Source organism: Fibroporia radiculosa (genome assembly GCF_000313525.1).
Source record: "Fibroporia radiculosa TFFH 294 genomic supercontigs, scaffold650, whole genome shotgun sequence".
In the NCBI taxonomy this organism is placed as follows: domain Eukaryota; kingdom Fungi; phylum Basidiomycota; class Agaricomycetes; order Polyporales; family Fibroporiaceae; genus Fibroporia; species Fibroporia radiculosa.
Window position 1 is genome coordinate 67,212 of NW_012133229.1, and position 27,633 is coordinate 94,844.

Consider the following 27,633-nt stretch of genomic DNA (forward strand, 5'->3'; position numbering starts at 1 on the left):
GGAGTCACCACCGGGGTTCCAACCTTGGCTCTTCTTCCTGTCCCAAGATGATTAGAGTTTACCAAAAGTGAAGTTGATTACTCCAACATGATGCCACTACTAAGCATTCACAATTCTCCAGTCCATATTTCAAACGTGAATGGACTTCGGCCTGCTGGAGTCGGAGAATGTTAAGATGATGGCGGATTCCGTACCGCCGCCACACGATCGAGCGGGTGCGAGACTATCTCACTCTGTTGTAGACTAATACGTGTACCTCCCCCGCGGTATTTCCGTTACTTCTAGCCGTACGGTGTGCGTGGCTGAGATTGACAGACCGCCACTCCTTCGGCCCTGTCCTCAAGGGCGGTGCTGCGCGCATCGGTCGCAGATGGTACCGCATACTCAGGATAACTCCACAGATCGTACCACTCGTGGTAATGCCTTGAGGCTCGCAAGTATGAAGATACGATGCGGATGTCTTGAGCTCCGACGATATCTGTTTCTCCTTAACGTGAGGCCCACAGCGAATGTGTGGACGCAATGAATAATCTACGCAATCCATTGGTCGAAAATCGTCTGTGGCGCATTTATTCGTCACGCAGTCGTGGACCCTCAGGTGTACACAAACGAAAAGGCTCTTTCTCCGCATGCACCCGCCCATTTCGCGCCCCAGATACCCTCTAGGAGCCGATAGCTCTGCAGCGACCGCGGCATCGACATCATGGATCATCTGTTTCGCGCGCGTTCACGTGGGCTGGACTAAGATTCGTCTTTACCTCGACTGCTTACAAGCGTAGTTGGTTGCCATTCTCGTGCATCGCCGAGCACATCGACAACAGCGGAGGGCAAACGTCTCCAGACGCGATTGCCTGTACAGGAGTCAGGGTAGCTCTCTTGCGGACGCCCAGCACGATGCAGAGTATATATTCCAGCACCGCGATGCATTCAGGGCACTCAGCAAGATTCCTTCGATTCCAAGAGTTTTGCAAAGGACTCCAAGAATAGGCAAACCAACAGCAATGACGTCTTCTCCGTGAGTGTTACTGCTTCCCCAGATTATATACCATTTGCCGAATGCGGTGCCACACCTGGTCCGATACCGCGACTTCGATCTTCTGCCAATATTCACGCTAACGACTAACACTATGAACTGTCGTATTCGCCGTATGGATTAGCCCGCAAGAAGGACAATGGCTAAAGCTTGTAAGGCTGCTCCGACCATCCAGCAACTTTTTACAGAATCAATACATCTGCACGTTGACGAGCAACAGGCAGCAGCATGCAAGCTGTGGCTTTACCGGAACTACAGCTGTAATGCAGCAACATATCATGGAGGAGCATATGAAAAATCGGTGTGCCTCCCTTCTGCTCATATTCGCATGTTTATACTTACGCGCGCTGCGTAGTGGCTTCGTGTGTCCGTTATGTCTAGCGGCGTTTCCTCAACGGACTCATCTAGATGGACATCTCCATACCCAGTGCGTTACATCAGATGCCGTGTCCATCTAGTCCTGATACCTCCTTAGCGCGGGGCCATGCATCCACTGCGGACAAACCTTCAATGGATTCACGTCAAAGTACGGACATATGGTCCAGACCCACGGCTATGTCCCCAATTTTTGATATCAAGTATCAACGGCAACGGCCAGAATCACACAGGATATGTGAACTTATACTCAAGCTTTAATCAATTGTACAAGAGGGCCGCCTAATGTAACAAATTACCTCAAGCATCCTCGCACTCCTGAACGTTTTTTGTATTGACTTCTTATACCAGTATCAGTAGCGAACATGTATTAATGTAACACCTGTATCCATATCCGTTGACCAATATAGTATTCCACCCTCATCGTAGTGCTTGGAACATGAGGGAGAGTTGTGTGTTGAAAATCGAACGGTGATCTTAATGACTACTCGCCTCTGATTGCTTGCTCGGAACCCAGCCTCCTGATCAACTGGCGGGGACAATCTATCATCTTGAAGGATCAGCTGGCACGTAAGTATCGATAGAAGCAGAACGGAGTATTTGCGGAATGTGCCTCGACGCCATAAACATTCGCATGGTGCATTCAGCTGCCGCGAGTCGCCACGAGTCGTCTCAATGAATGCACGGAATAAGCAGTGAGCAGAACATCATTGAAAAATCCCCACCGACACGGATGAGTCCGTGATGGCAGGCTGCAGACCAGCCGTTTATCATGGCTATTACACAATCGAGAAGCAGATAGAATCCTTGCGTTGATCGACACTGACAAATTACGCGGACGCGTGCAGAGCCTTGTCTGCAATGGTGGCTAGGAACGCTGCAGCCCCGTGCCCAATCACGCTGTATTGTGGGGAAAGACTCGGGCCTCGTGTGCAAGAGGCTAGATCAGTTGCTCGGGGCGGCGCATCTGGCATGGTGTGAATATTAATCAAACCGGAGGTGGCCAACGACCTAACTTTGTCGGGGACGGGACCATTGTCGCGAGCGATGTTACCCGGCCGCCCTGGATTGATGTGCACGGATTGGATTTTGCGTTTGAGGAGAATGCAAGACAATCAGACGCTGTCTCGAACATCCGAGGTGACAATCGAGCACAGACGGATCCAGCGACATGACACCGGCCCGCGCAGGCGGAGTCTGACGGGAGCCGCCCGATATGGTGCGAGCGCCATATATGGCAGTCGGAGTTTGGATGCGGGGCGAACAATGTCGAGTATGGCGGCCGGCCGTGCTGGGCGGCAGCCTGCGAGATGCGCCTGTGGGTCCCGCTGCGGCCGGCCGCGACTTATTCAGCGCCGCGCTGCCCTCCGTAACGGCTATTTTCATTGATGGGCCCTGTTCCCGAACACACACGTCTCAGCCTGAGGCCTGGCGCTCGCCTCCATGATATATCTACTCCCGCGAAGTAGGTCCATGTTGCCAACGTCTGCACATCGCCCTCTCTGGGGACACCGGATCAGATCCTACAGGTGCGTCCTCTCTTCTTCTCCCAGCCGCATCATGTTGTGGACCCACTTACCTGTTTATAAAGGTCCGACGCCCTTCAACCTCCTTCAACCTCCCTTCACCTCCGTCTACTCGTTCTCGCTCCCGTTATTCCTCTACGTGTGCATCACAAATGTCCTCCATCCCCGTGTCTTCAGCTCCCACTTCCAGGACCGCAAGGTTAGTCCTGAATGCTACTGTGGCGCACACATGCATTCCATCCATGTCTCGCCAACTGCGAGTATAATATGGATCCAAACAATCCAACGAGCATTCGCAGAGCTCTTGCTGACAATATTCCATCACGCGACGCGCAATTGGACTGACGCCACAATGTTCTCCCTTAGTACCTCTGCCGCCACAGCGCGCGCGTCTCAGCACCACGCCCCGCAGGGACATGCGCAGTCGATTCCGGTCGATCGCCGAGTAGCTGCTCTCAGTTCGCGGCACACTCTGCCTTCCTACACAAACTCGGCCGCTCATGGCTCCTTGCGTCCAGTAGAGTGTTCTGGCCACAGACCTATTCCAATGTGCGGCATGTCCAATACGTCATCTGAAAAAGTTTTATATTGACTCTAACGCGGCCCAGGCGGTCCAGAAGCATGTCAGAACGGCTTCCCGGTATCAGAGAGCTCGACAGGCACGTAGTGATCCATCACCCATTTCCATCAACTTCATCCCCCTCCAGGCTGCCTTCGTTGGGGAAACAGCCGCAGCGTTCCCATGAAACGGGTCAACCGTCTCCATCTAATGTTCAGCCTCCGCTTTCCGTCTACGAGTCACCGACAGCGACGTACATGTGGCCTCGCTTCGATCCTGCATCGAAAGTTCCACAGGCGGACCGAGCCGTCATCTATGTTAAATATAAACCACCCCCGGCCGTTGTTTCTCCAACCTTCAGTGTACCCCCGAAAAGAGCAAGGCAAGAGTGAGTGACATGTTGATCCTCCGTTCCGATCTTTACTAAGCCTCATGTACGTAGGGATGACATTACGGCTGCCAGACCCGAAGCACGTTACTCCAGGAAGAGGAGCTCGTCCGCTGAGTCCGAGTAAGTCAAATAGTTACGGTGCTTTGTTCATTGACTGATGTTTTTACTATAGCCCATGCCCCGGTAGTCCTTCCGACAGACTACTGAAGCACCCAAGGTATGTCCTGTCGTGTCGTCCAAGCCGATCAGGTTCTAATATCTCGTTCTAGGTTCTCGCATTCGATACCACCTTCACGAGCCGCCGAAGTGTCACAAGACTATCACCCACTTGCGCGGCGGACGGAGAGCGACCTGCCTGTGGCGCTGAGAAGTTTAGACATTGATTCAGAAGGTACTGACGAAGACGTATATCCGCGCTCATATTCTTGTCACGCATCTCATCAACGATCGAGCGAATCTTCCCTCCCTCGCCCAAGCCACTCCCGCGTTTCTGATCTGAATGCTGCCGATGTAGTATCCGGAGAAGAATGGTTTAAGTTTGTTCACGCCCCAGAGTCTGCCAGCAGCTCCTCGCGGTATATCTGTTCGTGGCCTGTACAGGATAACTATGGTCATACAATGCAATGTGGCTATTCCTCTAAACGCCACTTGGTCAAGAGGCACATTGAATCTAAGCATCTGCAACTCAGGCGTGTAATTGCGGACTCGCTTGGTGACTGCATACTGACATGGAGGTTAACAGGCCATGTGTCTGCCATATCTGTGGGAAGGGCTTCTCTCAGAAAAGTAATCTTGAGACCCATCTAAATACTCAGTGAGTTTGCTTCAGTGTTTCGCTGTAGTCGTGCTGCTCTGACATGACTCTTAAACCAGTACCGGCGAGGCGCCCCACAAATGCCCGTATCCTGGATGCGAAGAGTTCTTCAAAGATCCTGCCCGGCGACACCGACACATGAAAGCAGTGCATCACCATGTTTCTTCGCGCAGCAAGAAAAATAGGAAGGACCTGGGTATGTCGTCCGCGGAAGGCACCGACGCTGAGGAGTAACACACTCGGGAGACTCCGCGTTCACGTTGAGCGCACATCCAAACTATTGGTCACTGGAATGTGGGGGCCGGTGCGCCCTGTGCGTCGCATATCCCACGGACTATGAGGCCGCTAGACTGAATGGGCTATCGCTTTCCCACTCGGTCGCGCGCGCGACCTTGATGGAGTCCACGAAGACTGCTTACACTCAAAATCTGTTCTGTCAGCCGACCCGGTTAGTCGGCATATACCCCCGTTGGCTCATCGCGTGTATGAGCAGCAGTTTCTTTGTTTTTCGTGATTGTCGGCTTGAGCTAGGAAACACGGAGGCTACCGTTTCATATTTCGCGTGTATATTACCACTCGCTGTGAGAGCGATTACATGTCCCTGATATACCCGTAATCAATGTAGACTAACGAGTGGCCTTGGTATGACCGGATGCCTACTAGAAGTGTGCCCTCCGGGCGTTGTCCGGGCAAGTGATCAAGTCGGCCCGAGGTGACAATTGGGGGCTGATGATGATTCGACGCTCGGCCGTCAACTTATTCCGGGTCGCCGAGTCGGCGTCGGTGGAGTCTAGACGACCTCACTTGGCCCTCACTGGCAGTATTCACTTACTTCAGGTTGCGGTTTCATTGATCTATCTAGTCTCGCAAATGGCAATGTCGACACAACAGCCACAGCTAGGCAGTCTCGCCGTGCAGGCACCGACTCTAGCACCCCGAACTGTCCATGTCTCCGTAACCACATGTCACAATCTCTCCTTATTCAAAGGTTCTTCTCCGTTTTCTGCCGTTAGAACCGTCTCGTCACTGACTCGCTGGGGACGTGATGTATTTGGTCTATGCATATAGATCTCCTGAGAGAGTACCGGAGACTGGACGATGCAATCACGATGCGCATTAACCGCACGAACGCCCAGTTCCGTGACCGGGACAGACAGGGTTTGGGAGGAAAGGGAAACATAGAGGAGCAAGCGTGCGCGCAGATGTGGAGAGAACTTGTCGGTGTGTGATATCTGTGTCAAATATGGAATGGCTGGGGCGCGCTCACGGGTCGCTTGTTCCCAATTGAAAAGCGAACTGGAAACGGCGGACGGAAATAGTGGAATATTGCGTTGGTGTCGTGGACCAATCAATGGACGAGAAGCGCAAGCAATTGCAACAAGAAGCAGGCGATCCGGCGACGCAGCGCCGGATACAGGGTACACTATTTGCAGAAGAGGTCAAGGTGCGTGTCGTGTGCAGGAACCGCACGACTCGTTCCGCTGACATTGCACTCAGCGAAATCAGGTTCACAACGAGCTGACAGTAGAGCGCATTGTGCGCCGCAGATCATTAGAGGGTGGGTAGCGGACCTCTTTTCAGCGGCGTTGACGAGCCCATAGATTCTCAAATGCAGCCTTCCAATCTCGGTGCAAATACTTCGAGCCCCCATTGACGGACGCAGACGCGCGTCGCTGGTGGGATGCGGCGCAGGCCGGCCAATAATAATTTGACATTTGCGGGCCGTCGTTGGTCAGGTGTCTAACCGGTACGATCCTCTTTCTGGTGAACAATACTTCGCTGTCGAGATTATGTCGTACCTGATCGTGGTGCCTTTCTGACTAGCGCTCGTATTTTTACATACTCAGCCAAGTAACCGCACACAGAGCAAGGAAGGGAGTGTAGCCTCTGAGGAACATATGGCTTGGTATGACACGCTGCATAATATTTGATTGGATAGAAAATCATTCTTCACGGCTGATGCGCGATGCGTTTAGCAGTGGGCGCAAGTGTCGTATATCGGGACATGCTGTCGAAGTCTACGTGCGGTCCGTTCGGGATTTAAGTATTGAATTAGATCGATCACGGTCGTTCATTGGACGGCGAAAGAATTGCACCCATATTTCTAACGTGAGGAGACATTGCATGGACCATCTTTGGACGACCAAATCTCTTATCGTCACGGGTGGACGTTTGGCTTCGAATTTATAGCGGACACCTACTTGATTTTGTCGACTGTGAAATAGGATTGTAGTAGCACCGTTTGTGTTTGCAGAAAATCCAATCGGATATCCCGAAGATACTCTACTTCAGCAAACAATTAAATGTTATTGCATACTGTCTATTGAGCCTTTGACCTCGGCTCAAATCATGCACGCACGAGTGCAACCGTGTAAGTTATTCAAACATCTATACATTATTTCCTGACATGTTGACACTGCTAATGCTACTGTTAAAATGAAATTTAAGTGCTCATGTTTCTCCCTGGTCTTTACTAGATTTCCGCTGCACTGGAGGGCAAAGACAGACAAATAATCTGGCGAGGACTGACGAAAGTTGATCGTCTGAGGCAGACGGATTTGGCTGATCTCGGTTAGTACGCATGCCGGATATGGCAATACGACCGATCGGCAAGTGGAAACATTGTCCCGTGCCGCTTGGAGCTTACAGAGGGAATGGCCGTGACATTGCGCAATTCGCAGTCGCATTCAAAACATTTCTGCCTCGTCTTGCGCTATGCCCTCCTTCCATTCTTCCACACAACTATGACCAACCTCTTACTTTCCCTCGTTGCGGTGTCTGCCTTTGCCTTCGGCAGCCTTGCCATTCCTAAGTCTCACAGCCCTTTGCTTGTCCAAACAGAACACGAGCTTGACTATGCAGACACGAAAGTCCCAGTGATACTGGGGGTGATGAGCCGTTGCCCCGACGCTTTGCTATGCGAGTCTGTATTCGATCACGTCTTGAAGAAAGTCATAGACAGGGTGGATCTATCACTATCATTTATTGGAGCGTAAGCCTAGCCGCACATGTTGCACGAGACATCGTCTTCATTCGTTTCATCAGTATCAATGCAACTGAACCAACCTTTGGTGTGACTTGCAAGCATGGTCCACTTGAATGTGCTGGTAACGTGCAGGAGCTCTGTGCACTGAAGTATGCGGATGCCACGCAGTTCTGGGAATTTCTTCAATGTCAAAACTATCAAGGCCGCGACAAGATTGGTCTAGCCGAGACCGCTTTGCAGTGCGCCAACACAGCAAAGATTGATTGGGAGGCCAGTGGAGTAGGCGCCTGCACTGGGCTAGACGGCAGCGGGACAGCTTCAGAGGGTGTCCAACTTCTACAGGAGAGTGTACGAGCCAGCCAAGAGCTGGGGATCAAGTGAGATTTGGCTTTGAATTTATGAAGCTGCACCATGACGTCTTATTATGCTTTCAGGAATAGTTGCACTGTTTTAATCAACGGCAAGCAGGTTTGCATTCACGATGGGACTTGGAAGCAGTGCGAGGTTCGTCAGACATGGAGTCACCACAATCCATTACTCACTTTGAAGTAGAACGGCCACACACCTCATGACTTCATCAAACAAATTAATGAAGAATATAACAGACTCAACGGTATCAACACAGACGACAGAGTTATCGTCTGAATGGCGGGGGCTGTGGTGTACAGTAGCGAACCGGCAGTCACGACTAATGTCCCAGAATGAGTTCATATACGATAATGACCAGATTCAGTCCAATGAGAGGTACTATTGTATACAGTCAGATATCGGCACCGTAATTGAGAAAATACTGCGTACTTCGCATAAGTGTCCGCACTGCACTGATGAGGTTAATGAGCCGCGCTTTCATGCTAATGTCCTGTCCTCCCTGATATCCTGCTGAGTCGTACGCAGGGCCATACGACTGGGAAAATCCTGCAGCTCCTGTTGGTGGCTGTACAGAAGACCAACCAACTAAACACGAGGTCAGTGGTTCAAGAACTTAAGCAGGGACGCGATAGCTGAGCACGTACTCCGTGCCAGGAAGCGATCCTCACTCAGTACGGCCATGGCGTTTATGAGGAGTATAGCAACATAGAGAATGGTTCCCAATGTCAACGCCATTTTTGCGAAGTTACACGCGCCTTCTGCGCCGAGTCGTGTTGGACGTTGTTAGAGGTGTGTTTGTCGTGGTGAAGTGCTCTGGACCATCGCAGTGCCCGCGTGTTGCAATAGACACGCTCTCGTGGGAAAATGAGTTTGCCCGCAACAGCGCGGTATACTTTGCTTGAAGCGCCCGTGCTACCGGTATAAGCATCTGTTTGGTGTGACGTTCACTCGCACAATCATGCAGACCATTCGCACAGGTCTGCGGAATGGTGCGTACCAAGCCGAGATTGTACGCAACTACTAAATTGACATTATCACAGGAGTCAGAACGACTGCCTTGTCACATCCACACCAGGTCGCGTCCAGTTCGCGGATCGTGCTTTGGGATGCCCGCCGCCAGTACGTGTCTCTGGCATCTACGGAAATTGAGGCCCCTGACATTTGTGTTCTATGTTACAGTGCTTCAGGACCATTAGGCTGGCTTCGCGATAGTCTAGCTATGTCTGTGCGCAAGAAGAATACAGAGGAAGAGGTTGCTGCGGCACGCAAAGCTGAAGCGGAGAAGGGCCAACTCAGCGTCTTCGAGTCCTTACCTGCTGCTTCTGGAGACGAAAAACTAGCTGGAGTTTCTGCTCAAACGTCAAAGAAGTATACAGAGGTCAGTTTTCCGACCACTTCGCGCCTGCTGCCGACTCTGAGCAGTATCTTGTGGGTCGTTGTGCAGCATAAGTATTCAACGGCCAACTTCAAGATCTCTCATCGCAAGCTGAACATGCTGGGCCGCCAAATTTCAGGGAAGCCAATTGACATGGCGATTCTACAAATGCAGTTTAGCGAGAAGCGAGCAAGTAAGCGCCTTAAGAGCATGCTGGCGGTGGCTAAGGACCATGCGACGAGGCTGAAAGGATTGCAAGAGAAACGGTTGGTCGTTGGTAAGCTCATCATCCCTTTTCATGCAAAGTTCGAGTGTTCACTCCGCTTCTCTTTTCGCAGCCGAAGCATGGGTGACCAAAGGGCCCAAGGTACTTAAACGCATTGAGCCGAAAGGCCGTGGCAGAATGGGAGTCCGCGAGCACCCAGATTCGCGACTGCATGTCATCCTTAGAGAGGGCAAGACTAGGGTCGAGCTGCTCGAAAAAGAGCGCGCGCGGAAGCTGAAGAGGATTATATCTGCTGGTATTACCCGGGAAGATGTTCCAATTCGAAACCCTGGCCCGTCTTGGGCATGGTAGCCTTTTAAGCATAGTCCGGCCGTATTCAAATTTCGTAACCCGTAGTTGCTTTGAATGTCGAGTTTGATGAAGTACAGTCCGCTTCTAATCGTCCAAAGTATCGCGCGTGGATTTGCACATTCTTATAGGTCTTCCTTTTGAATCTTGCACATATGACTCAGAATTGTGGAAGAGCAACAGTGACTGCTCGGAGGATATATCGTAGTGGACACGTACTGTTCTCAAAACAATGAAGTCATTCTTTAAAGTACTTCCCATATATAGGCAGTGTGATCGAAGTCGACACGTCTGCAGCTGCGCGCCAGACAACCTTACATCCACAACACCATGGTCCGCCTTTGGGGATGTCGTCTCCCTCTTCTCCTGCTGGGCACTCTCTTGCCGGCTATTGTCCTAGCCGACCACTCCTTTGAGAATACTGCTATTGTGCGAACGGTTGAACTCGGCGGGTCGCTCGTGCAGGTCACTACCACCTATGCCGTGAAAGCGCTTGAAGATGGCGCTCAGTTGTATAGGATAGCCCTTGGGGAACGAGAGCACCAGCGGACGAGCTGGCTTGAGGCTAAAATAAAGGGTCAATCGGCCATTCTAGCCCTGGAGGATGCAGGCTATGAGCCGGAGAGGTGCGTATGTTGTATGCGCTCCACCGTTCTTGGTACTGACGACGTGAAAGTGGCATGCACTTCTATTCTATTGAGCTTCCGAAGCCGTTGAACCTGAATGCGACGACTAATATCGTCGTTGAGACCGTCGAAACCCACGCAACGTATCCTTGGCCACGGGAGGCCTCGCAACAAGACCCTCAATCACTCAAGTACGAGTCGGACTTATTTATCCTTAGTCCGTATAAAACTTCCGTCGAGCGGATTAAATTCAGGTATGGCTACTTGATACTTGAAAGAGAGGAACCTAAATTTGATGTTATAGGTCACCCTCACCAGTTATCCATTCGTACACTACTCTGGAAGGTTTGGATGAGTACAACGTGGAGATTCCTGTGACGAAATCTGGTGCGACCATCACCTATGGCCCATACAACAACGTTCCAGCGTCAGCTACAAAAGACTTTGTGTCGCACAAACAGTACCCAATTGCCGTTCACTACAGTTATGATGGTCCTGTTCTTGAGGTCACAAAGCTGACTCGCGCGGCTGAGATTAGTCACTGGGGCGCGAACCTTAACATTGAAGATAACATCCATTTGCACAACGCTGGCCCAACGTGGGTAATTTTTCCCGGCACGCAGTGTTGATGCCTCGCTAAGGATACTTCTTTTCTAGTTTGAAGGGCCACTTCTCCCGCCTTGAGCATCAAGCAGCGAATTTCTATGGCCGTAATCCACCTCATGTGCTCCCTGGTCTGACGCTTCATCTCCCAAGCGGCATTCATTCTGCGTATTACTATGATTTGGTGGGAAATGTCTCTACTTCCCGTCTGCGCGAGGCTCCTTCTCTGCCGAATCGTGGGCAAGGGGGTTCATACAGTGTACTTGAACTCCGTCCACGGTATCCGATCATGGGAGGTTGGAATTATAGCTTTACGCTGGGGTGGGATTCTCCTTTGGAAGACTACGCAGGCTATGACAAAGCGACTGGGAAGTATGTCGTAGGCATTCCCCTCATGACATTTATACCAGGTGCAGTGGTTGATGAGGCAGAGATCAAGGTGGTTTTGCCTGAAGGAGCTATGTTAGTATCTCGATGAATCGGCCTTCTCGTCGCGCTTACCTGAATTTGATAGCGGCGTCGACTACATACCCCCTTTATCACCCGTGGAGAGCGAGGTTCACACACATGTCACATATCTTGACACTGTTGGACGGCCCGTGATTGTGCTTCGTTACAAACATCTTACACACAAACATGCTGGCACAATCTATGTGAGTTCTCCCGATGCATCCACTATCACCGGGCTCAATTTGATTCTTCTTGAAGGTCACATATGAGGTTCCATTTTCGGCCCACCTCAAAAAGCCGCTTGCTGTAGCGATTGCTTTTATGAGCCTCTTCGTACTGGGATTCGCTGTGAAACGTATGGACATTCGCATACAGAAGAAATAATCGCGTCCTACAGTAGCAATGCTGAAGAGGATCATACACTGGCCCCGGTTCCTTAAAACCGCTACAAATATGACTGCCTATTTTAAGTCGCGTCCGCATGGATGTAAATATGACAAGTAAGAATACCCTGGTACTATAATGTGACTAAGAGTAAGTGCTTAATGTTCAATTATTGTCCCGCTCGGGAGATACCCGCTGCTGACCCGCTCAGTGAGTCAATGATGCTGATGCGGCCGGCCGAAACTTGTTTAAGTGTTTTCCGATGCCCGATGTCGGACGAACATTGATCATGAAATAACAGCTAAAGCAAATTGATAGAGCAAGACTACGACTTGCGGTGTCGACGCCGAAGTAGTTCACCGATCTCGCCGTGAAGCCCGTGAGTTGTCAAATGTTGTGCGGCAAGGCATGGCTAGAAGTTGCGAGCGTTGCTGCATGGGCGACACGACAATGCCCCGCGTTTTACGTTGGATGGAGACAAGGTCCCGCAATTAGAATCGGAATTTTGGAATACCGAACGCGGACTCATTGTGCTTGAGTGATCTGATACAATGTTGGACACGGCACACCGGAAATGATCATGCGGTAAAGTCTGTCTCGTACCCAGTCCCAGGCTCCCAGCCGTCCACCCATCGTCCAATGCCCACATGAGCCTCGGCGGGATCTAATGTTGGGTAACCAGGCTCACTTGACAATAATTGCGTAGGATAGGATATAGGTAAATAGTTGTAAATATCGCGTTTGCGGCGCAGATGATGAGCGCGTGACATTATGAGGTTCCACTGAGCCGCAGCCTGAAACCGTGGTGTGGTTGTGAACAAGTGAATCAGTCCTTCCCCCTAAACTTCTTTGTACATATTGTATAACACTTCTGTTATCACTCCTCATGGATAAGTTTGTTGCCGTTACAAAGCCTTCCACGAGCCGCGCTCTTGGCGATCAGCTCCAGCAGCGCAAAACATATCGCTACAATCCATACAGTGCGCGAAAAGCCGACGAACAGAAGTTCGCGAACTGGAAGGATAAGAAGAGAACCGAGAAGTAGAAATACCGTACCATCTGATGCCGTGCTCCAATAATACAATCTCAATAGGATCCTAGCGCCATTGCTGAAGGAACCGGAAGCCAAGCCATCCTCCGCAAAGCTCACTAAACATCTCCTGAATACTTTACAGGATGAGTCTAATCCAATAACGCATTCGGATATTTACCATCGCTCGGGTTTGTCTACTTCAACGATGATACCAGCCTGCCCTACTCAGGATTGCAACACTGTACTTTTAGATTATGTTACTTCTGCTGCGACGGGACATCAACGTTCAGATCGTCGAGTTAACCAGAAGAGCTATTGGGAGGCGCGAACGGAAAAGCTTGCCCAGCAATTACCTCCGACGCCCTCCGACGCCACAGTTCTTTGCAATGTCCGCGTATACATCAACGGCTATCTCGAAGATACGACTGATATCGAGATGAAACGGATCGTCACACTTGCCGGAGGGCAAGTTATGTACGTCTAGCGTGCGCCGTGGTTCGAGAAGCCTGACAGTAACATTCAAAACCATGCTCAGGCACACGGCTTCAGGAGCAACACATATACTCACATCACAACAATTGAGTGCATCCAAGACACAAAAGTTGTTGACCACTCGCTCGAAGATCAAGGTGCATGTGGTGAAGCCTGAGTGGATAACAGACAGCATCAGTGCAGGAAAACGACTACCTGAACGCAAGTATGCTGTGATCAAAGATACAACAACAACGAGTCTCGCCGAGACGTTCAAGGCTGGGTCCACTGTACAAGATGCAACGTTGGGTTGAGTAGATTTATTGAGTATTTAATTTGTGACTCCATGGCGCCTGCTGTAGAAGTTATAGTTGTAATGATGTAGGCTCTACTAGCTGCAGCTGCTTGTTGTAAAGTAGAGAACCAACCAGTCTCATTGAAATTGAAATATAGAATTTGCGCAAGTAATACAGAGTCGTTTCGCAACGACTCCGACGTGACCTGATGAAGGCCACGCTGGCGCGTGATCCTTTTCATTATACGTGAAGGGGTCGAGCAAGTCACCAGCATTGCTAGTACGTGTATACTTAAGAGGTTGCCTTCACAGCTCTTGGCGTACTCATATGCGTCCTACAACTCGTCTTTGTAGTTTCCACTGCCATGTCAGCAGACATTGGGCATGCTCGAGACTTCGTGGAACTTCATGAGCAAGTGCAAGTACGTTTTCTCCTCCTGCTACTATTGCATTCGACTCAGCTTCGTATCGAATAGTCCAGCGTGAAACTCCTGGATTCACTGGAGAACTTCCTTTCAACGTTTCAGAAGGATCTGTCCGCGGTGTCCGGTCAAATCTCAACATTGCAGGACCGTAGCAAAGACATCGAGAATAGATTGAGAAGTCGGCGAGTAAGCGACAGCACCGTCCGTGTCTCTTTGGGTCTAATATCACATTCCAGAGAATAGAGAAGCCTCTTTCAAGCCTCCTGGAAGATCTCTCTATTTCACCTCAATTGGCCACGCTGATACTTGACACACCTGTCGATGAGGCATGGATACCTGCAACGGGCGAATTCGAGAGAAGGCTCAATGCTTTGAAAGTCAGGGTGAGAGTGAAGGCGGCAAGGGACCTGGCAGAGGTAGCAGAGGGCCTACGCATTGTGGTGAGCCATAAAGAGTTGTGATGAGTTCCACAAGTTTGATGCAATGGCGACGCAGGCCGCCACCAAACTTCGGTCTTTCTTTCTTGCCCTTCTGCAACCTATACGGACCAGCATGACAACAAACATGCAGGTTATTCAGACGTCTATTCTCCTAAAGTACAAGCCACTTTTCGGGTTTCTTCAACGGCAGGCGGCAAGCGTAGCCAACGAGGTGCAGAGGGCATATGTAGGCGCTGCGCGCACGTACTTCGAGACCGGATTCCGCAGGTATATACGAAGCCTCGGATACTTGAAGGTTCGTGCTTTCTGCGCATCTTCATATTGCCATTGATTAGTGTATTCCACAGACGCGGTCAGTGGAGAAAGCTGACACAATTGTTTCTGGTGCTGGCGAGTCTACCGAAATAGCAGAAGTGGCTATAGACCGGCTTGCGTTCGCTCAGATCAATGGGCCTGGGGTTGCTCTTACCTATATGGTCGATGACAAGTCACACGTAGGTGACATTCACACCAAGTTGATGCTTAGCGCAGTGTTCTTAGAGCTCTCTAGAAAGAACCAATCGAAGCATTGCTGCGATCGATGTTACTTGTTCTTATGGACAACGCAACGGCAGAGTATTCATTTATTACAACATTCTTCGCAACGGAGCCCCGTCCCCCCCATCTGCACTCGAAGCAACCTAGCGACTCTTTCCATTCTCCTACGTCTCTGCTGTCTCCATTAAATGGCGACTTCGACGATACTTATTCAAACCCAGGGTCTGATTCCAATTTCTCTCCTAGACAACGTGTGACCAGTATTGGGAGCGTACTCGGATTGTCAAACTCCGAAACATCGTTCAAGGAGGAGCAAACCACCCTCAACGCCATTTGGAAGCAGATTATGGACCCCACCCTTGACTACTGCCAAGTGAGATTTGTTGTATCAGGGCTACGAGCTGAATGATCTCCAATTTACTGAAATGATAGGCCTTCATGCGATCACTTCTCGACTCTCCTCCTCCAGTGGTGCCATTGCTGATTATGATCCGACTTATCGAGGATATAATGGCCGAGATACAGAAGCGCAATTGTAGTCCGCTCGAGACATTCGTCTTTTCGATCCGTATTCAGATGTGGCCCGTATTCCAAAAAGCTATGGCGGACCACATCGATTCATTGAAGAAATTGGCTGAAGGCGCAACCTCAGGTTACTTCCGCAGAAGTGCGACCATCACTGATGCAGTAGTTTCTAGTGTGCGTATTTATCCCCGTCAGACGCTGCAGTCTAGTTTATATTTTGATTGGTATAGATATGCCGTCGATATACAATAATGTTCAGCTCCTTCATCGCACTTACTGAGCAACCCGAAGAGACAATGATATTCTCGAAGTACGTGCGGAAGGTTAAATTATCTTTACCATAATTGACGTTCCTTCACATTAGCCTGTTACGCTTGCGCCAAGAGCTCTCTAAGCTCATCACTACGCATACGGACAAGATCACCGACATTACTGCTAGAGCCTCAGCGCAATCAGCGCTTTATGAAGTGTTGTTGAAGGGATTGAGCGTGAGTATGCGCATAATCCAGTATTATATTCGAGGCCGCTGAAACCTTGTTCCAGAAAAGCGCACGTCCGGCTAGTCATCCAAAAGCCCAAAGCGAAATTGCCTACTGGCGGGGGAGGGAAGAAGAGACACGACGCAGGATTGCCTCTACGAATCGACAGAGGTAGTGATAGTACGTATGATGTAATTGGGTATCAACGGGCTCCAAATAGACGACGGGAGAGAGACGAATTGATTGCTACAGAGGGTGTACTAAATGTAGTCGATGAATCGTCCTCATGCATATACAGTAAAAAGCGAGGGCAAAGAACCCGAAGAGACACTACGCTTTGTATGGCGGCGTCAGAGAGGGCATCCTAAAAACAGTCGAATTCATGGAATCATTACAAATTGTAATATGCATTTTCCACGTACCGTTGTTCGGGTTTCTGTAGACCAGGGAAGGAAGATTTGAGGTGTGAGGAACCATTTGGTTTCCCAATACCCAGCTTGTTGAGCACATCGCGGACTTCCCCCGGACCCGCAAGCTTGCTCCTCTGCGGCTTGGACCTCGTAGGGGCCAACCCGTGGTGGATATCAGGATACGCAAGAGTGGAAGCATGATCAAGCGTTGATATTGACGGCGCCTTGTTTGCGAGATTTGGATTGGAGATACTGCTACGACCTTCCAAAGCTTCTCTCAGATCAGTGACCCCCACGCCTCTCGTTGACCTTGGGAGACTCTGAAGGGAGATGTTTTCGATCTGCATCAAGGCTGGGGCTACTTTAATCAGGGGCGAGAGGCCATCTCGATGGAGAGATTCGTAGTTCTGGTTCGACTCTATAGCTATATGATAGCGTCAATGGGCAATATTGAAATGACTTCAAAATGGACCTACATTCTCGGAAAGCAGAATCCGCAGTCCAAGGAGCAGTCATACGGCGGATCAATGCATCCTGGTTTAATCCAACCGTATCCCTTACATTCTGGTGAGATGCTAGGCAAGTGCACAACTTGGCTGTCTGGAGCTCCAGCACAGCATTCGCATCCATACTAGATGAGGTGAAGGCCACTGCTTCATGTGTGGGATGGAAAGTGCCAGGTTGTACAGATAGCGGCTGCGGCAACACTAATGGTGACTTTGACAGTGCCTATATATAGTCGGCTTAAAAGCTGAGCTTCCCTGTAACCTGATCATGACGTACCTCTTGAACTTGTTCAACCACCTCATTACAACTCCAAACCTTTCCAAGTTCTGACCATGTCTTGGCATGTATATGCTGAATGGCAAGCACCAACTCTGAGGGTGGTGTGGTTGCGTCGTCTGGGCGACATGCATGATCCAAGGCGAGGAGCATGGGTACACCAACCAACAAGCCTCGGATAGGCAGGTGCTCATGCACTGCGGTAAGGATAGCAAGTATATTGCCATAGTCGGATAGTGTGGTTATACTTGGTGTGGAGTGCGAGAGTTTCTTAGGGACCTTCTGCATTGCACGCAAGATGAAAGATGTCTTGCACGAACGTGCAGGAAGTGGTCGACTAGCGTCGTATGACTGTTCGGGATCAAGATTTACGCTGCCGCCTTGAATGGTAGAACTATCCCCAGCAGAGACATGGTCCGGGGATGACGAACGCGTGGGATATATGTCCACTATTGATGAAGTTGCCAGTAGATAGACGTAGGCATGCAGCGCATGAAGGAAACGAGTCGTAGAGTCCCCTTGCATCATAGCCGTGATAGTATTCGACTGCTCCGTTGGGCCCTCTGCGAGAGTTCGAGGGTGCTTGGAGATAATCTTATCTGTATGGCTGCCCAGGATAGAGACCTCCGATTGTAGGTAAGAAACAAGCACAGCGGCGTAGTCCGCTCGCACGGCATAGTCACGATCACAAAGGAGGATGAGTGTATCTTGCCATACTTCCGGAGCGATTTTGGTGCGACGAGATGAGCGGACATGCACATCATGAATAGAAGGATTATTTGGGGACGGTAATTCAGGACTAGTACCAGAATTATGGATATCCCTGTCGGTACTAGAATCGACTTTGGCGTCATCGTGTGGATCAGCTGCATGCATGAGCCCCAAAAGGCTTGCCAACAGACACCGAATTGCCTGTGAGCGACTCTTGTCGGCATTACCTTTGGAACCTCCAGGAATTCCGCCGGATTCAACCATAACAATTCGACTAATGAGTTCGCCTGCTAGGTCCTGGATTTGATCCGCATAATAGACATGAGTGCCCAATGAGGCAATACATTCCACTAATGTTCCAAGTAGAGGATCATCAACATGGACGTTAATTCGGTGGAAAACAACCGATATGAGACTTGAGATCAGGTCGGAAGTAGACAGGTTGATCAAAGGAATTGGTGAAGTAAAGATGGTGGTCAACATGAGTGCTAGGGTGGTGAGCTGAGAGGTTGCTTGTGATGCATCTTGCCCAGTCACCAAACACTCGACCAAACGTGTGGGGACTGCGTAGCGATACTGGTACTGGGTCCACTGACAGGCTTTGGCTGCGAACCATCGGCATTGCTCAACTCTGTTCCATCCACCGGAGTCATCGAAGAACTCGAATGCGGCCGACATAATAACGCCAACCTGAGGCGCTGTCGAATGACCAAGTAAAGAGGATAGTGCATGAAGCGATGCGTTAACCACATCACTGGAAGACGGGCCTCTTTCCCCGTCGATATGAAGATGAATAGAAGCGGCCCGTCTTTCTAGCGCAGGTTTAGTGCGAAACTCATCCGTGAATGCAAATTTTGGTCCCTCCTTGATAACCCCAGCTCTGCAGGCGCATCAGATTCCTGCAATACAAGACATTATGGATACGTACTCATTCTTCAAGGTATCGACCTCGACTTCAGTGAATACTGTCAAGAGTGCAGGTATGATAGCGGAAACTTGTAGTTTAAAATGTGTGAATGAGTGATAAAGCGCTTCTGAATGCACAGCAGCTGTGAGGGTGGCTAGTCCAACGAGCCGCGTACTACGGGGGATTAGTGGAGGTTTTCGGTTACACTGGTGCAATAAACAGTCACCGATTTCGAACTTCTCTATCCTCAATCTTTTTCTTTCCCATTCCGGAGAAATGTTGCAGGCATGATACGTAGTTCTGGGTGACACCTCTATCTACCCCAATGAGTCGTCCGTCCGTATACGTTGCCCAGGCTGTGAACTGCACTATCCTGATGAAGATATAAGCAACCATGAAGCACCGCAAAAGACGCACCACAGTGGCTGCTCGCGCTGCAACTTCGAGGTCGGAAGAAAGTGTAGACAAGGTGATGCTCACTGCTGACAGTAGTGATGCTGTGAGTAGGGAAATGTCACGGCGACACTCAGCCGCCAGAGCCTTGAAGATATACAAGGTAATTAGGAGAGACCTGCATACGTCAAGATCATCAAGTCATGTCTACGAGCGGCGATGGAGTTACTCACGCGCGACACCGCGTATTTCCCTGCGCCTTACGGGAGTCCGTTTTGACTTTCCTCTCTAGTTCGTTTGTGAGTTTAGTAATTTTCCCGGGCCGATTGGAAGCATAGTATGTTAAACGGGAAAGCTCTTGTGAATTGGGAAGGTACTCTGGACCAGATGATACTAGAGCTGCGGACGAAGGATAGCATTCAGAGATGAGATGGATGTGATTAGGTGTGAATGGTAGATGCATTGGACCACGAGAACTATATTTTGAAGACAACGACTGGTAAAAGAGAGTGATACCAGAGACTAGAACTAGGGAAATAGGTTAGGAGGACGCAGGTGGCGTTCATGACCGAGGTCGTATCGTCACTCCGAGCCGAGGGGCGTTCCTTGATGGGGAGCACTCGGGGATATATTAGGCAGGTGTTTAGGTTCGAGGCAACGAGATTGTCTAACACAATTAACAGTGAACGGCCCATGACATGAATACAGTGGAAAGCATAATATAGCGAGTAATGTACAGTCCATCGTGAAATCAGTGATATAAATGGCTACAACACGAGAGCATTTTTCAAGGAATAACTATTTTCGGATATTGGTATGTAATGATCTGTAGGAAGGATCTCCTGGCCTGCATATTCGTCATCACTCTCGCTGCCCAGCGGAAATAGGCACTGACTCCAGTTGGAGTGAGAAGGGTCAAGAATGAAAGCCCTCATCAAAGCAGCAAGGTCGGGGCGGGTCATCTCCAGATGTCGAGTCCACCTCTTGCTAATCATCCAGCTGGCAACGCCGGAGGGCGGTAGAACAATACCCTCCTTGTAGGGACCAATGTGACGTTCTTTTCGACCAATCCCACGTTTGAGCTTCGTGCTCTTATCCACTTGCTCCTGGTCATCGAGCGTTGCGTAGAACCTCTGCAGCCTGAGGCTGCGCCATGGGAGACCACGAATAGTCAACACTTGCGTTTTGCGCCCATTGTCTCCAGTCACAGTCTCAGAAGTATCAGCCTCGTCGCAGGATTCCTCGGAAGACATGCATTCGTGTCGAAGAGCATTTTCGAAGACAGCGTTAGAAAATGGTTCCAACTTCTTCCGAGCCTCTGTACGATTAGTTAGCTTCTGATTGATGGCGTCAGGATCTGTAATATAATATTCTATGGTGTTACACACCAGCTTCTTTCTACCGAACCTTCTAGCTTTTCTGGCCTTTTGATCGTCTCTCTTCTTGCGTTGCAAAGCAACTGTGGCATCCTTTTGGGCTTTATACTTCTGCCTCAGCGTCGTGAAAGTCTGATCGAAAACGGCATCCAGCGTCTTCTTAGTGAAATCCTTGTCCGGGACATATGCGTACATGCCCCGACTGCTCATGATATCAGCAACAAGCCGTCTCTTCATAGCTCCGTTATGCGCGGATTGCTTGACTGTCTTCTCCCATACAAAACGTATAGGCTCTTCTACCGATAACGGTGTATCTTCAGCATGGCTGTCAGGAAGATCTTTATCGTTCTCAATTTCCATAGCCAAAAGGATATGCAGCCGCATGGCGTGCTAGGGGAAACCAATTTTAGTAGAGCAGTAGTCAGTTGGGTGACACTCTCACTTGGATTGTCAGACAGCGCCCATCATGTCCGTTCGCACGCTTTCGTGAATGTTCACCTACTAATGACTCAGAGTTATCGTCGTCACTGCTTTCATTACCATCCCTTTCACTGTACTGCAGTGGGATCCCTCGGTTGTATATAGTCGATGTAGTGGGCGGAGACATCGGCAGAGACTCGCGCGGTGTGCGTAATGTAGGAGAGGGTGCAAATGGACGTTGAATTTGTACGCTCGTGTGAGAGAGACTACGTTCGCGCAGAGAAGATGAAGGTTCCGAAGGGGATTCTTCGTCAAATGCAAACGTGTGGTCCTCAGTTGCGCGAGATTGTGTACGTGCCGGTGTCGGCTCTCTCATTTCCTCTATATTGGGAAAGGGAGTGGTAAGTGGTAAACGTGAGTGAGGCTCCAATACACGAGAGCTTGATTCTCCATGGTACGAGGGTGGATCCACATCGCGATGGTATACTAAACGCGGTGTAGGTTCAGAAGCAGGTGTTAAAGGAGTCATTGGCATTTGTATAGCCGGGCTCTCGCTCATAGTCGAATCTGAGTTTGTTTCCCGTATTGAACTTGTACCCGCGCTCGAAGCAGAAAGCCCGTGGTGCTCAACAGGCCCATAACCTCCCTCCGCTGATACAGCAGAGCGCGTCGAATCGACATGGGTAGATGGCTGCGTAATTGAGCCAACAAGGGACTTCAGCTCTAATAGTTCCCGTCGCATTTGATCCATCTGTTTTTCCATTTCTGCTTGCCTTCGAACGTACCGGTCTTCTTGTTCCCTTTCCCAGGCGACCCTCCGTTTCCGTTCATTTTCCGTAGCCTCCTTCGTCGCTGTAAGAACGCGAAGCAGTTCCTGTACTACGTTTGGAGGACGGGGCGCTGGTACACATGTTCTAAAACGTGGTCGAGAAGTTAATTAGCCAATACCCCGAATCTGCATAACTCACTGGGGTACTGGTGCTTCCTCCGGTGCTAGTACCGGTTCTGGGAGTGATGTTGGCGTGGGCCGCGGGGGCGGCTCTGCTATTGCGAGTTCGAGTTCGCTCCTGTGGGGGACGAACGCTGGACGTGCTCGTTCAACAAGTTGTGGAGAAACCTGAGGCTCGAGAAGCGGGAGGGAGGAGTAAGATTGTCTAGAGCGACGGGTGGTGACGATGTCCGGGTTAAGTGCATTGGAGAGCTCGCTCGACATAGCCCGCCATCCAGCGAGTCGGCGTGTGGGCGCGATAGATTCGGACTTAACTACCGTCTTACTGAAACCTGGCTCAGATCCACGTCGATTCCACGATCAAAAGCAGACGCGCCTAATTCGTCCACGTGACTGCACACTCTGCTCGACGCGTCAGCGAGACGAGAACGCGCCATCAGTCTCATCCACATTCTCTCTGCAGTCTCAATATTTTCTGTAAACAACAATGGAGACCGATTTTGAACAAATGCTTTCCCAGGTGAATGGTCGTACAGGAAGTCAGGAGCAGACGGTCCCCGACAAGTGTGTATAGCATCTTTGTTTTGTCCATTCGTAGTGTCTCAAGACATTCCCTGCAGCGGAGAAATCATTCACATATCCTCTCTCGCCCTATTGAAGGTTACCCACCTCAAATTCATATAACCCTTTTATCTAATCATTCTATTTGCTTCCGCAGATGCTCAAGCATGGACGCGCGGGTGTCCCGATGGAGGTCATGGGACTTATGCTTGGGGAGTTTGTAGACGAATACACTGTTCAAGTCATCGATGTATTCGCCATGCCGCAATCTGGGACGTCAGTCTCCGTTGAATCTGTTGACCATGTATTCCAGACCAAAATGCTGGAGATGCTGAAGCAGACAGGCAGGTCAGCTGGTCTCCTTACGCTCAGCATATGAAACAATCTGAGCCCCAGCAGGTCGGAGATGGTAGTTGGATGGTATCATTCGCACCCGGGATTCGGTTGTTGGCTGTCAAGTGTCGACATAAACACACAACAGGCAAGTTGGCATCTATTGTCCAGTCGCGCTCTTTGTTATCTAAACCTTTGCACAGTCCTTCGAACAACTGGATACTCGATCTGTTGCAGTTGTCATTGATCCTATCCAGTCCGTCAAGGGCAAGGTTGTTATCGACGCTTTCCGCCTCATCAATCCCGCGTCTGTTGTGCAGGGCCAAGAACCCCGACAAACAACGTCCAACATTGGGCACATTAACAAGCCGTCAATACAAGCCCTCATTCACGGACTGAATCGACACTACTACTCAATCGTCGTCAACTATCGCAAGTCGGACCTTGAGCAGTCGATGCTGATGAATTTGCACAAACGAAATTGGACGGAGGGATTAACGCTTCGGGACTTCAAGTCGCACAAAGAAGCTAACGAGAAAGCAATCAAGGTGCGATTATGACCCCATTATTTTTCATTCGGCTTTAACCTAACCGCTGGTGGCTATACGTTTTATGCAGTCCATGCTTGCCCTCTCGGGAGCTTATAATAAATCAGTACAAGAAGAGTCGACGTTGACCTCGGACCAGCTAAAGACACGGCATGTGGGCAAACAGGACCCAAAAAGACATCTAGAAGAACAGGTAGAGAAGGCCATGGGAGATCAGGTGGTACAGAATTTAGGCACCATGCTCCTTGCCGAGTTGTAAATATCACCCGCGGACTTTGTCGAAGCCGCGGTGGTATGTATATATTGCAATTTTTGTTCCATTCCATATGACGTCGTGTGAGCTGTGCTTTTGGCTCGTCAAGTTCTTCTGAACACGTCACTCTCAGCTGACCGGTGCTCTCAATTGCTAGCCCATGTGTTCCCGGTGTGCTGCTGGTTACAGCTTGCGAGAACTGTCACGAGGATAGCACACTGTTCAAGTTAACCGCGTTCGATTTACGGCTTCTCGACAACGACCCCGTGTTCAGAATCACGCCTAATGACTCTTACGAGCTGTATACGTTGAATACGATACCGTGAAGTTATCGAGAACCTCAACTCACTCGGCTTCGCATCCATTCTTTGAAACAAGGACGACAAGGTGACACGCATATATATGTTACGATCGTGCTCTGCCAATAATTAGCTATTCCAATTCCATGATTACAAAAAGGGGATGTGTACAGCATCTGTCTAGACGTCCGATTGTTCATGAGGAGCATCATCGTGATCATTCTGCGACGAGGTGGACGCAGGTTGGTTTTCTTCGTCAGATTCAGCTAGTGAATCAGGATCCACCGCGTCCAATGCACGGTAGGTGACCATGTCAAATTGCAAGGTACTCATGTCTTCCAGGGAAGACGGGGGGATGTGTTTGTCGTTGACTGCCCGCACGTTCAACACAAGGCGCGGACCCTTGTAGGATAATCAACCGAGCGAAGGCAGGAGAAAATGAAGGTCGATGAATTACCACTGAGCCCAATATCGCCAATAACCACCTGCGACCGGCGATGTATTTCAGTGCCACGCCGGGTACGACAGGAAAGACACTTACGGAAACCCTATTGCAGCCAAACTCCGGGGCGCGAGAGTAAATAAAATAGTGTTGATGGACATTGCGGCTATCCAGACCAGTCAGACAGATTTTCATATGTTCGCGAGAACGACTCACCGATAATTACTACAAATGCTAACATGCCGTCGCGAAAGAGCACCTTCAACAGCTCAACATTCCCCCACCCAGCGCGCCTGGCCTTGATATACCGGCCGACCGTCAGACCAAAAAGGAACGTTTCGTATAGGATGGACGTGGCGCTATATAAAGGCTAGACGTGAGATCGCCTCCCCCCTGCGTGTGGTTGGATCGTACCAATAGACCACCATCTCGACGGGGAGAAATGCCTCGACGCAGTCCGCGCTCGTCATGATGCGCGGGATGCTGAGGCCGAGACTTACGACCATGACAACGCATTGTACGGCAAATGGCACCAGCATGACCCACACCATATACTTGCTGCCGACATACATTGCATATACTAGGCGTCAAGCTGAACGTGAGGAGCGAGGATGGAAGTATCGGTGCTGCGTACATCTCAAGATGAGCATAAGCTCGACCGCTATTTCGAGCACGAACGCCGAAACCCCCTCGAAGACGATCCATTGTCGGCATGTCATCTTATAGATGCGCAGAACGCTGACGACTTCACGTTATATGACACGAAGAGAGAGAGAGAGATGCTGCCGCTCACATGAGTGCAATTAGGGAATAATAACGCGTAAAGAGATAGGGTAGCTTCGAGGGTGCCCATGGAGTCCTGGAGGAGCCATCGACGACTATCCACAACTAGGCTGCTCATGCTACTCACAGCCAGATATGCGTCACCTGCAATGGCGCTTCTAAGCGAGGCGCAAATTATGGAACTATGCATAAGCGTACCTCGAGATCGGTGGTGAGACAAATGTCCCACACGAGAAAGCACAAGGCTGCCACTGCGCGAGTCGATCAGAACTTAGTGGAGGTCCGCGCCCGCGCACTGGACTTACCCGAGCTTTCCATGGCGCGCACCGACTGCGCGGCCGTCATGTACTGGATCTTATCCACCGGCTGCATGCTCCATGCCTGGTGATTGTTCTCCATGGGGGGACACGACGGCGTTCAGGGAATGAGGGCGAGCAGTGTCATCGCAGCTGGATGTCAACGTCGAGAGATGGCGCGGTGCGGGTTTGCAGAACCCGTCAGGCATGCGGGGCGTGGCCGGACGCCAAACCGCCCCAGTGTTTCACTATGTCTGAGACAAGCGTCTCGAGTTTATTGGTTCAAGAGATGCCAAGGGCTGCGCACGATCCGAAGAATCTGAACACGCCAGCCGCGATACCGAGATCGCTGGGCTGTGGCACTCGTCCAGCCGCCATCAGCAATCACTGTGTGCCCGCGGGCCGCAGCTCGTACTACGCCGGGGCGTCTGGGAATAATTGAAGTGATCTTCAATGAGCACGGCAGCATATAGCAGCACCGCTCTGTATACACTCACCCTTGTGGGACATGCGATGGTTGCACTGGGGCATGCCCAGACAGAACCGCAGGTGGCAAAGTTCAGGTCGTCGCCTCAAGACTTCAAGTTGCACCGCTCGGATCGGCCGTGCGCTGATCGGCGGCCTGTGATGATAATAATGTCTCCTGATCAGTGATTGGGCTCTAACACAGCTGTGGTCTCGTCCCCAGACGTGTCGGTGTCTTCGACACGTCTGGGGACGAGACCACGAAGTTGGTACTTACATATAAACTGACGCGAGGGATTCAGAGGCCCACCGGGACCGAGCTTGCGGCGAGCAACAACTCGGCGCTCCGGATGCCCGTTATTTGTTGATGAATACTCGTACGATCTTCAATGAGCAAGGGCCTCAACGTCAACATACCCGGGCGAGAGACAGCCGTCTATAACATCGGCCCCTCTCAGTCAACGATAGCCGTTAGATTAAAGGCTGCGTGTGTTGCAAGGTATAAAAAATCGAGCTGCGGCCCGGTAATCTGTCTTTTCGCACATCCGTGTAATTTCGTGTCCAAACGTGTCGAGGACAGTAGCGATGAGTATCCTCGAGCGGTCACTCTCCCGTGCTAATCTAATAACCAATATTGAACGCATCATTAACCGATGCTTCATGGCTTCTTGGGGATTGCACTAGTGTCAGCATATATGCTCATGCGGATGTTTCGCACCGTGGTCAATTGACTTGGACTTCGCACAGCTGGCTGCTATCTACTCTCTTCCTTAGTTATTGGTGACCAAAACGGCACGCCGCTGCTCAATGATTTTGAGATGCCTACTTACAGACTCCTCCGCAGCAAGGACCCTATGATAAGCAAGAATCGCGTGCCGAGTCTGGTATAGCACGACGTTACTTTTAAGTTTCAATGAAGCTAGTGCTGCATCGCGGATGGGTCGGATGACTGGTTGCCAAACTCACGCCTAGTCGGAGGAGACATATCAAAGTCCACCGTCACGGTCTCGTGCAAAATAAAATGAAGATGCGTATGTGGGCCATAGCCCCGGGACTCATCACGGGGTATCTGAGGGCTTCGGAATGTCGCAACCCTGAGCGAGTGCACGACCCCATCAAGCCTCGACCGCGATGCAAATGTATAGAATGAGGCGAGGCCGTTCGCGGATTCGCGAGAAGGTGCCACGTATCATCGAAACTGGCCTTAGTCGCTACAAGAACACCGAATTGCCTATGGAATGTGAGCGCGTGACATTTGCATTGATCTCAGCAGAACGTCTGTGCCATTCACTTGAGTGGGTTCCAAGATGGGCCTGACGTACGTCACGTAGCTGATTAGACGCGGGCGAAAGTTAGCTCGGATGTACACACTGAGACGAGCACAAAATTATATCCATTCGTGTACGGTGAAGGGCATGAGCATACGGGGCGCAA

At 50.4% G+C, this 27,633-nt stretch overlaps 11 protein-coding genes across 11 annotated transcripts; 8 read left to right on the forward strand and 3 right to left on the reverse strand.

Moving 5' to 3' along the window:
- Positions 1 to 3,555: 3,555 nt before the first annotated feature.
- On the forward strand, positions 3,556 to 4,932 carry FIBRA_01439 (uncharacterized protein; the record flags this gene model as incomplete). Its single annotated transcript, XM_012323314.1, has 6 exons — positions 3,556 to 3,881; positions 3,936 to 4,004; positions 4,057 to 4,101; positions 4,154 to 4,459; positions 4,627 to 4,698; positions 4,758 to 4,932. The coding sequence occupies 6 exons, from the start codon at positions 3,556 to 3,558 to the stop codon at positions 4,930 to 4,932; spliced, it is 993 nt and encodes a 330-aa protein (XP_012178704.1).
- Positions 4,933 to 5,807: 875 nt separating this feature from the next.
- Positions 5,808 to 6,402, forward strand: FIBRA_01440 (uncharacterized protein; the record flags this gene model as incomplete). Its single annotated transcript, XM_012323315.1, has 4 exons — positions 5,808 to 5,919; positions 5,991 to 6,142; positions 6,196 to 6,256; positions 6,314 to 6,402. 4 exons carry the CDS (start codon positions 5,808 to 5,810, stop codon positions 6,400 to 6,402), a joined length of 414 nt encoding a protein of 137 aa, XP_012178705.1.
- A 1,040-nt stretch (positions 6,403 to 7,442) lies between these two features.
- On the forward strand, positions 7,443 to 8,329 carry FIBRA_01441 (uncharacterized protein; the record flags this gene model as incomplete). The annotated part of the gene is made up of 4 exons (XM_012323316.1): positions 7,443 to 7,690; positions 7,744 to 8,061; positions 8,119 to 8,188; positions 8,237 to 8,329. 4 exons carry the CDS (start codon positions 7,443 to 7,445, stop codon positions 8,327 to 8,329), a joined length of 729 nt encoding a protein of 242 aa, XP_012178706.1.
- Positions 8,330 to 8,444: 115 nt separating this feature from the next.
- FIBRA_01442 (uncharacterized protein) lies at positions 8,445 to 8,788 on the reverse strand (the record flags this gene model as incomplete). The annotated part of the gene is made up of 2 exons (XM_012323317.1): positions 8,445 to 8,638; positions 8,698 to 8,788. The coding sequence occupies 2 exons, from the start codon at positions 8,786 to 8,788 to the stop codon at positions 8,445 to 8,447; spliced, it is 285 nt and encodes a 94-aa protein (XP_012178707.1).
- Positions 8,789 to 9,011: 223 nt separating this feature from the next.
- On the forward strand, positions 9,012 to 10,005 carry FIBRA_01443 (uncharacterized protein; the record flags this gene model as incomplete). Its single annotated transcript, XM_012323318.1, has 5 exons — positions 9,012 to 9,042; positions 9,094 to 9,172; positions 9,233 to 9,431; positions 9,498 to 9,705; positions 9,767 to 10,005. The coding sequence occupies 5 exons, from the start codon at positions 9,012 to 9,014 to the stop codon at positions 10,003 to 10,005; spliced, it is 756 nt and encodes a 251-aa protein (XP_012178708.1).
- Positions 10,006 to 10,332: 327 nt separating this feature from the next.
- On the forward strand, positions 10,333 to 12,065 carry FIBRA_01444 (uncharacterized protein; the record flags this gene model as incomplete). Its single annotated transcript, XM_012323319.1, has 6 exons — positions 10,333 to 10,628; positions 10,679 to 10,882; positions 10,933 to 11,226; positions 11,286 to 11,693; positions 11,746 to 11,884; positions 11,940 to 12,065. The coding sequence occupies 6 exons, from the start codon at positions 10,333 to 10,335 to the stop codon at positions 12,063 to 12,065; spliced, it is 1,467 nt and encodes a 488-aa protein (XP_012178709.1).
- Positions 12,066 to 12,951: 886 nt separating this feature from the next.
- On the forward strand, positions 12,952 to 13,883 carry FIBRA_01445 (uncharacterized protein; the record flags this gene model as incomplete). The annotated part of the gene is made up of 4 exons (XM_012323320.1): positions 12,952 to 13,106; positions 13,159 to 13,286; positions 13,350 to 13,572; positions 13,634 to 13,883. The coding sequence occupies 4 exons, from the start codon at positions 12,952 to 12,954 to the stop codon at positions 13,881 to 13,883; spliced, it is 756 nt and encodes a 251-aa protein (XP_012178710.1).
- Positions 13,884 to 14,229: 346 nt separating this feature from the next.
- On the forward strand, positions 14,230 to 16,445 carry FIBRA_01446 (uncharacterized protein; the record flags this gene model as incomplete). Its single annotated transcript, XM_012323321.1, has 10 exons — positions 14,230 to 14,286; positions 14,341 to 14,475; positions 14,526 to 14,729; positions 14,785 to 15,024; positions 15,077 to 15,223; positions 15,280 to 15,639; positions 15,699 to 15,965; positions 16,022 to 16,101; positions 16,156 to 16,279; positions 16,335 to 16,445. The coding sequence occupies 10 exons, from the start codon at positions 14,230 to 14,232 to the stop codon at positions 16,443 to 16,445; spliced, it is 1,725 nt and encodes a 574-aa protein (XP_012178711.1).
- A 155-nt stretch (positions 16,446 to 16,600) lies between these two features.
- On the reverse strand, positions 16,601 to 22,483 carry FIBRA_01447 (uncharacterized protein; the record flags this gene model as incomplete). Its single annotated transcript, XM_012323322.1, has 12 exons — positions 16,601 to 16,634; positions 16,693 to 17,104; positions 17,157 to 17,409; positions 17,464 to 19,054; positions 19,103 to 19,255; positions 19,308 to 19,444; positions 19,499 to 19,652; positions 19,708 to 20,002; positions 20,370 to 20,811; positions 20,863 to 21,240; positions 21,293 to 22,184; positions 22,239 to 22,483. The coding sequence occupies 12 exons, from the start codon at positions 22,481 to 22,483 to the stop codon at positions 16,601 to 16,603; spliced, it is 4,986 nt and encodes a 1,661-aa protein (XP_012178712.1).
- Positions 22,484 to 22,706: 223 nt separating this feature from the next.
- FIBRA_01448 (uncharacterized protein) lies at positions 22,707 to 23,920 on the forward strand (the record flags this gene model as incomplete). The annotated part of the gene is made up of 6 exons (XM_012323323.1): positions 22,707 to 22,783; positions 22,840 to 22,879; positions 22,938 to 23,128; positions 23,180 to 23,189; positions 23,317 to 23,661; positions 23,732 to 23,920. The coding sequence occupies 6 exons, from the start codon at positions 22,707 to 22,709 to the stop codon at positions 23,918 to 23,920; spliced, it is 852 nt and encodes a 283-aa protein (XP_012178713.1).
- Positions 23,921 to 24,393: 473 nt separating this feature from the next.
- On the reverse strand, positions 24,394 to 25,837 carry FIBRA_01449 (uncharacterized protein; the record flags this gene model as incomplete). Its single annotated transcript, XM_012323324.1, has 10 exons — positions 24,394 to 24,615; positions 24,671 to 24,698; positions 24,755 to 24,821; positions 24,872 to 25,014; positions 25,070 to 25,235; positions 25,290 to 25,393; positions 25,449 to 25,514; positions 25,566 to 25,582; positions 25,637 to 25,689; positions 25,744 to 25,837. The coding sequence occupies 10 exons, from the start codon at positions 25,835 to 25,837 to the stop codon at positions 24,394 to 24,396; spliced, it is 960 nt and encodes a 319-aa protein (XP_012178714.1).
- Between the last annotated feature and the right edge of the window lie 1,796 nt (positions 25,838 to 27,633).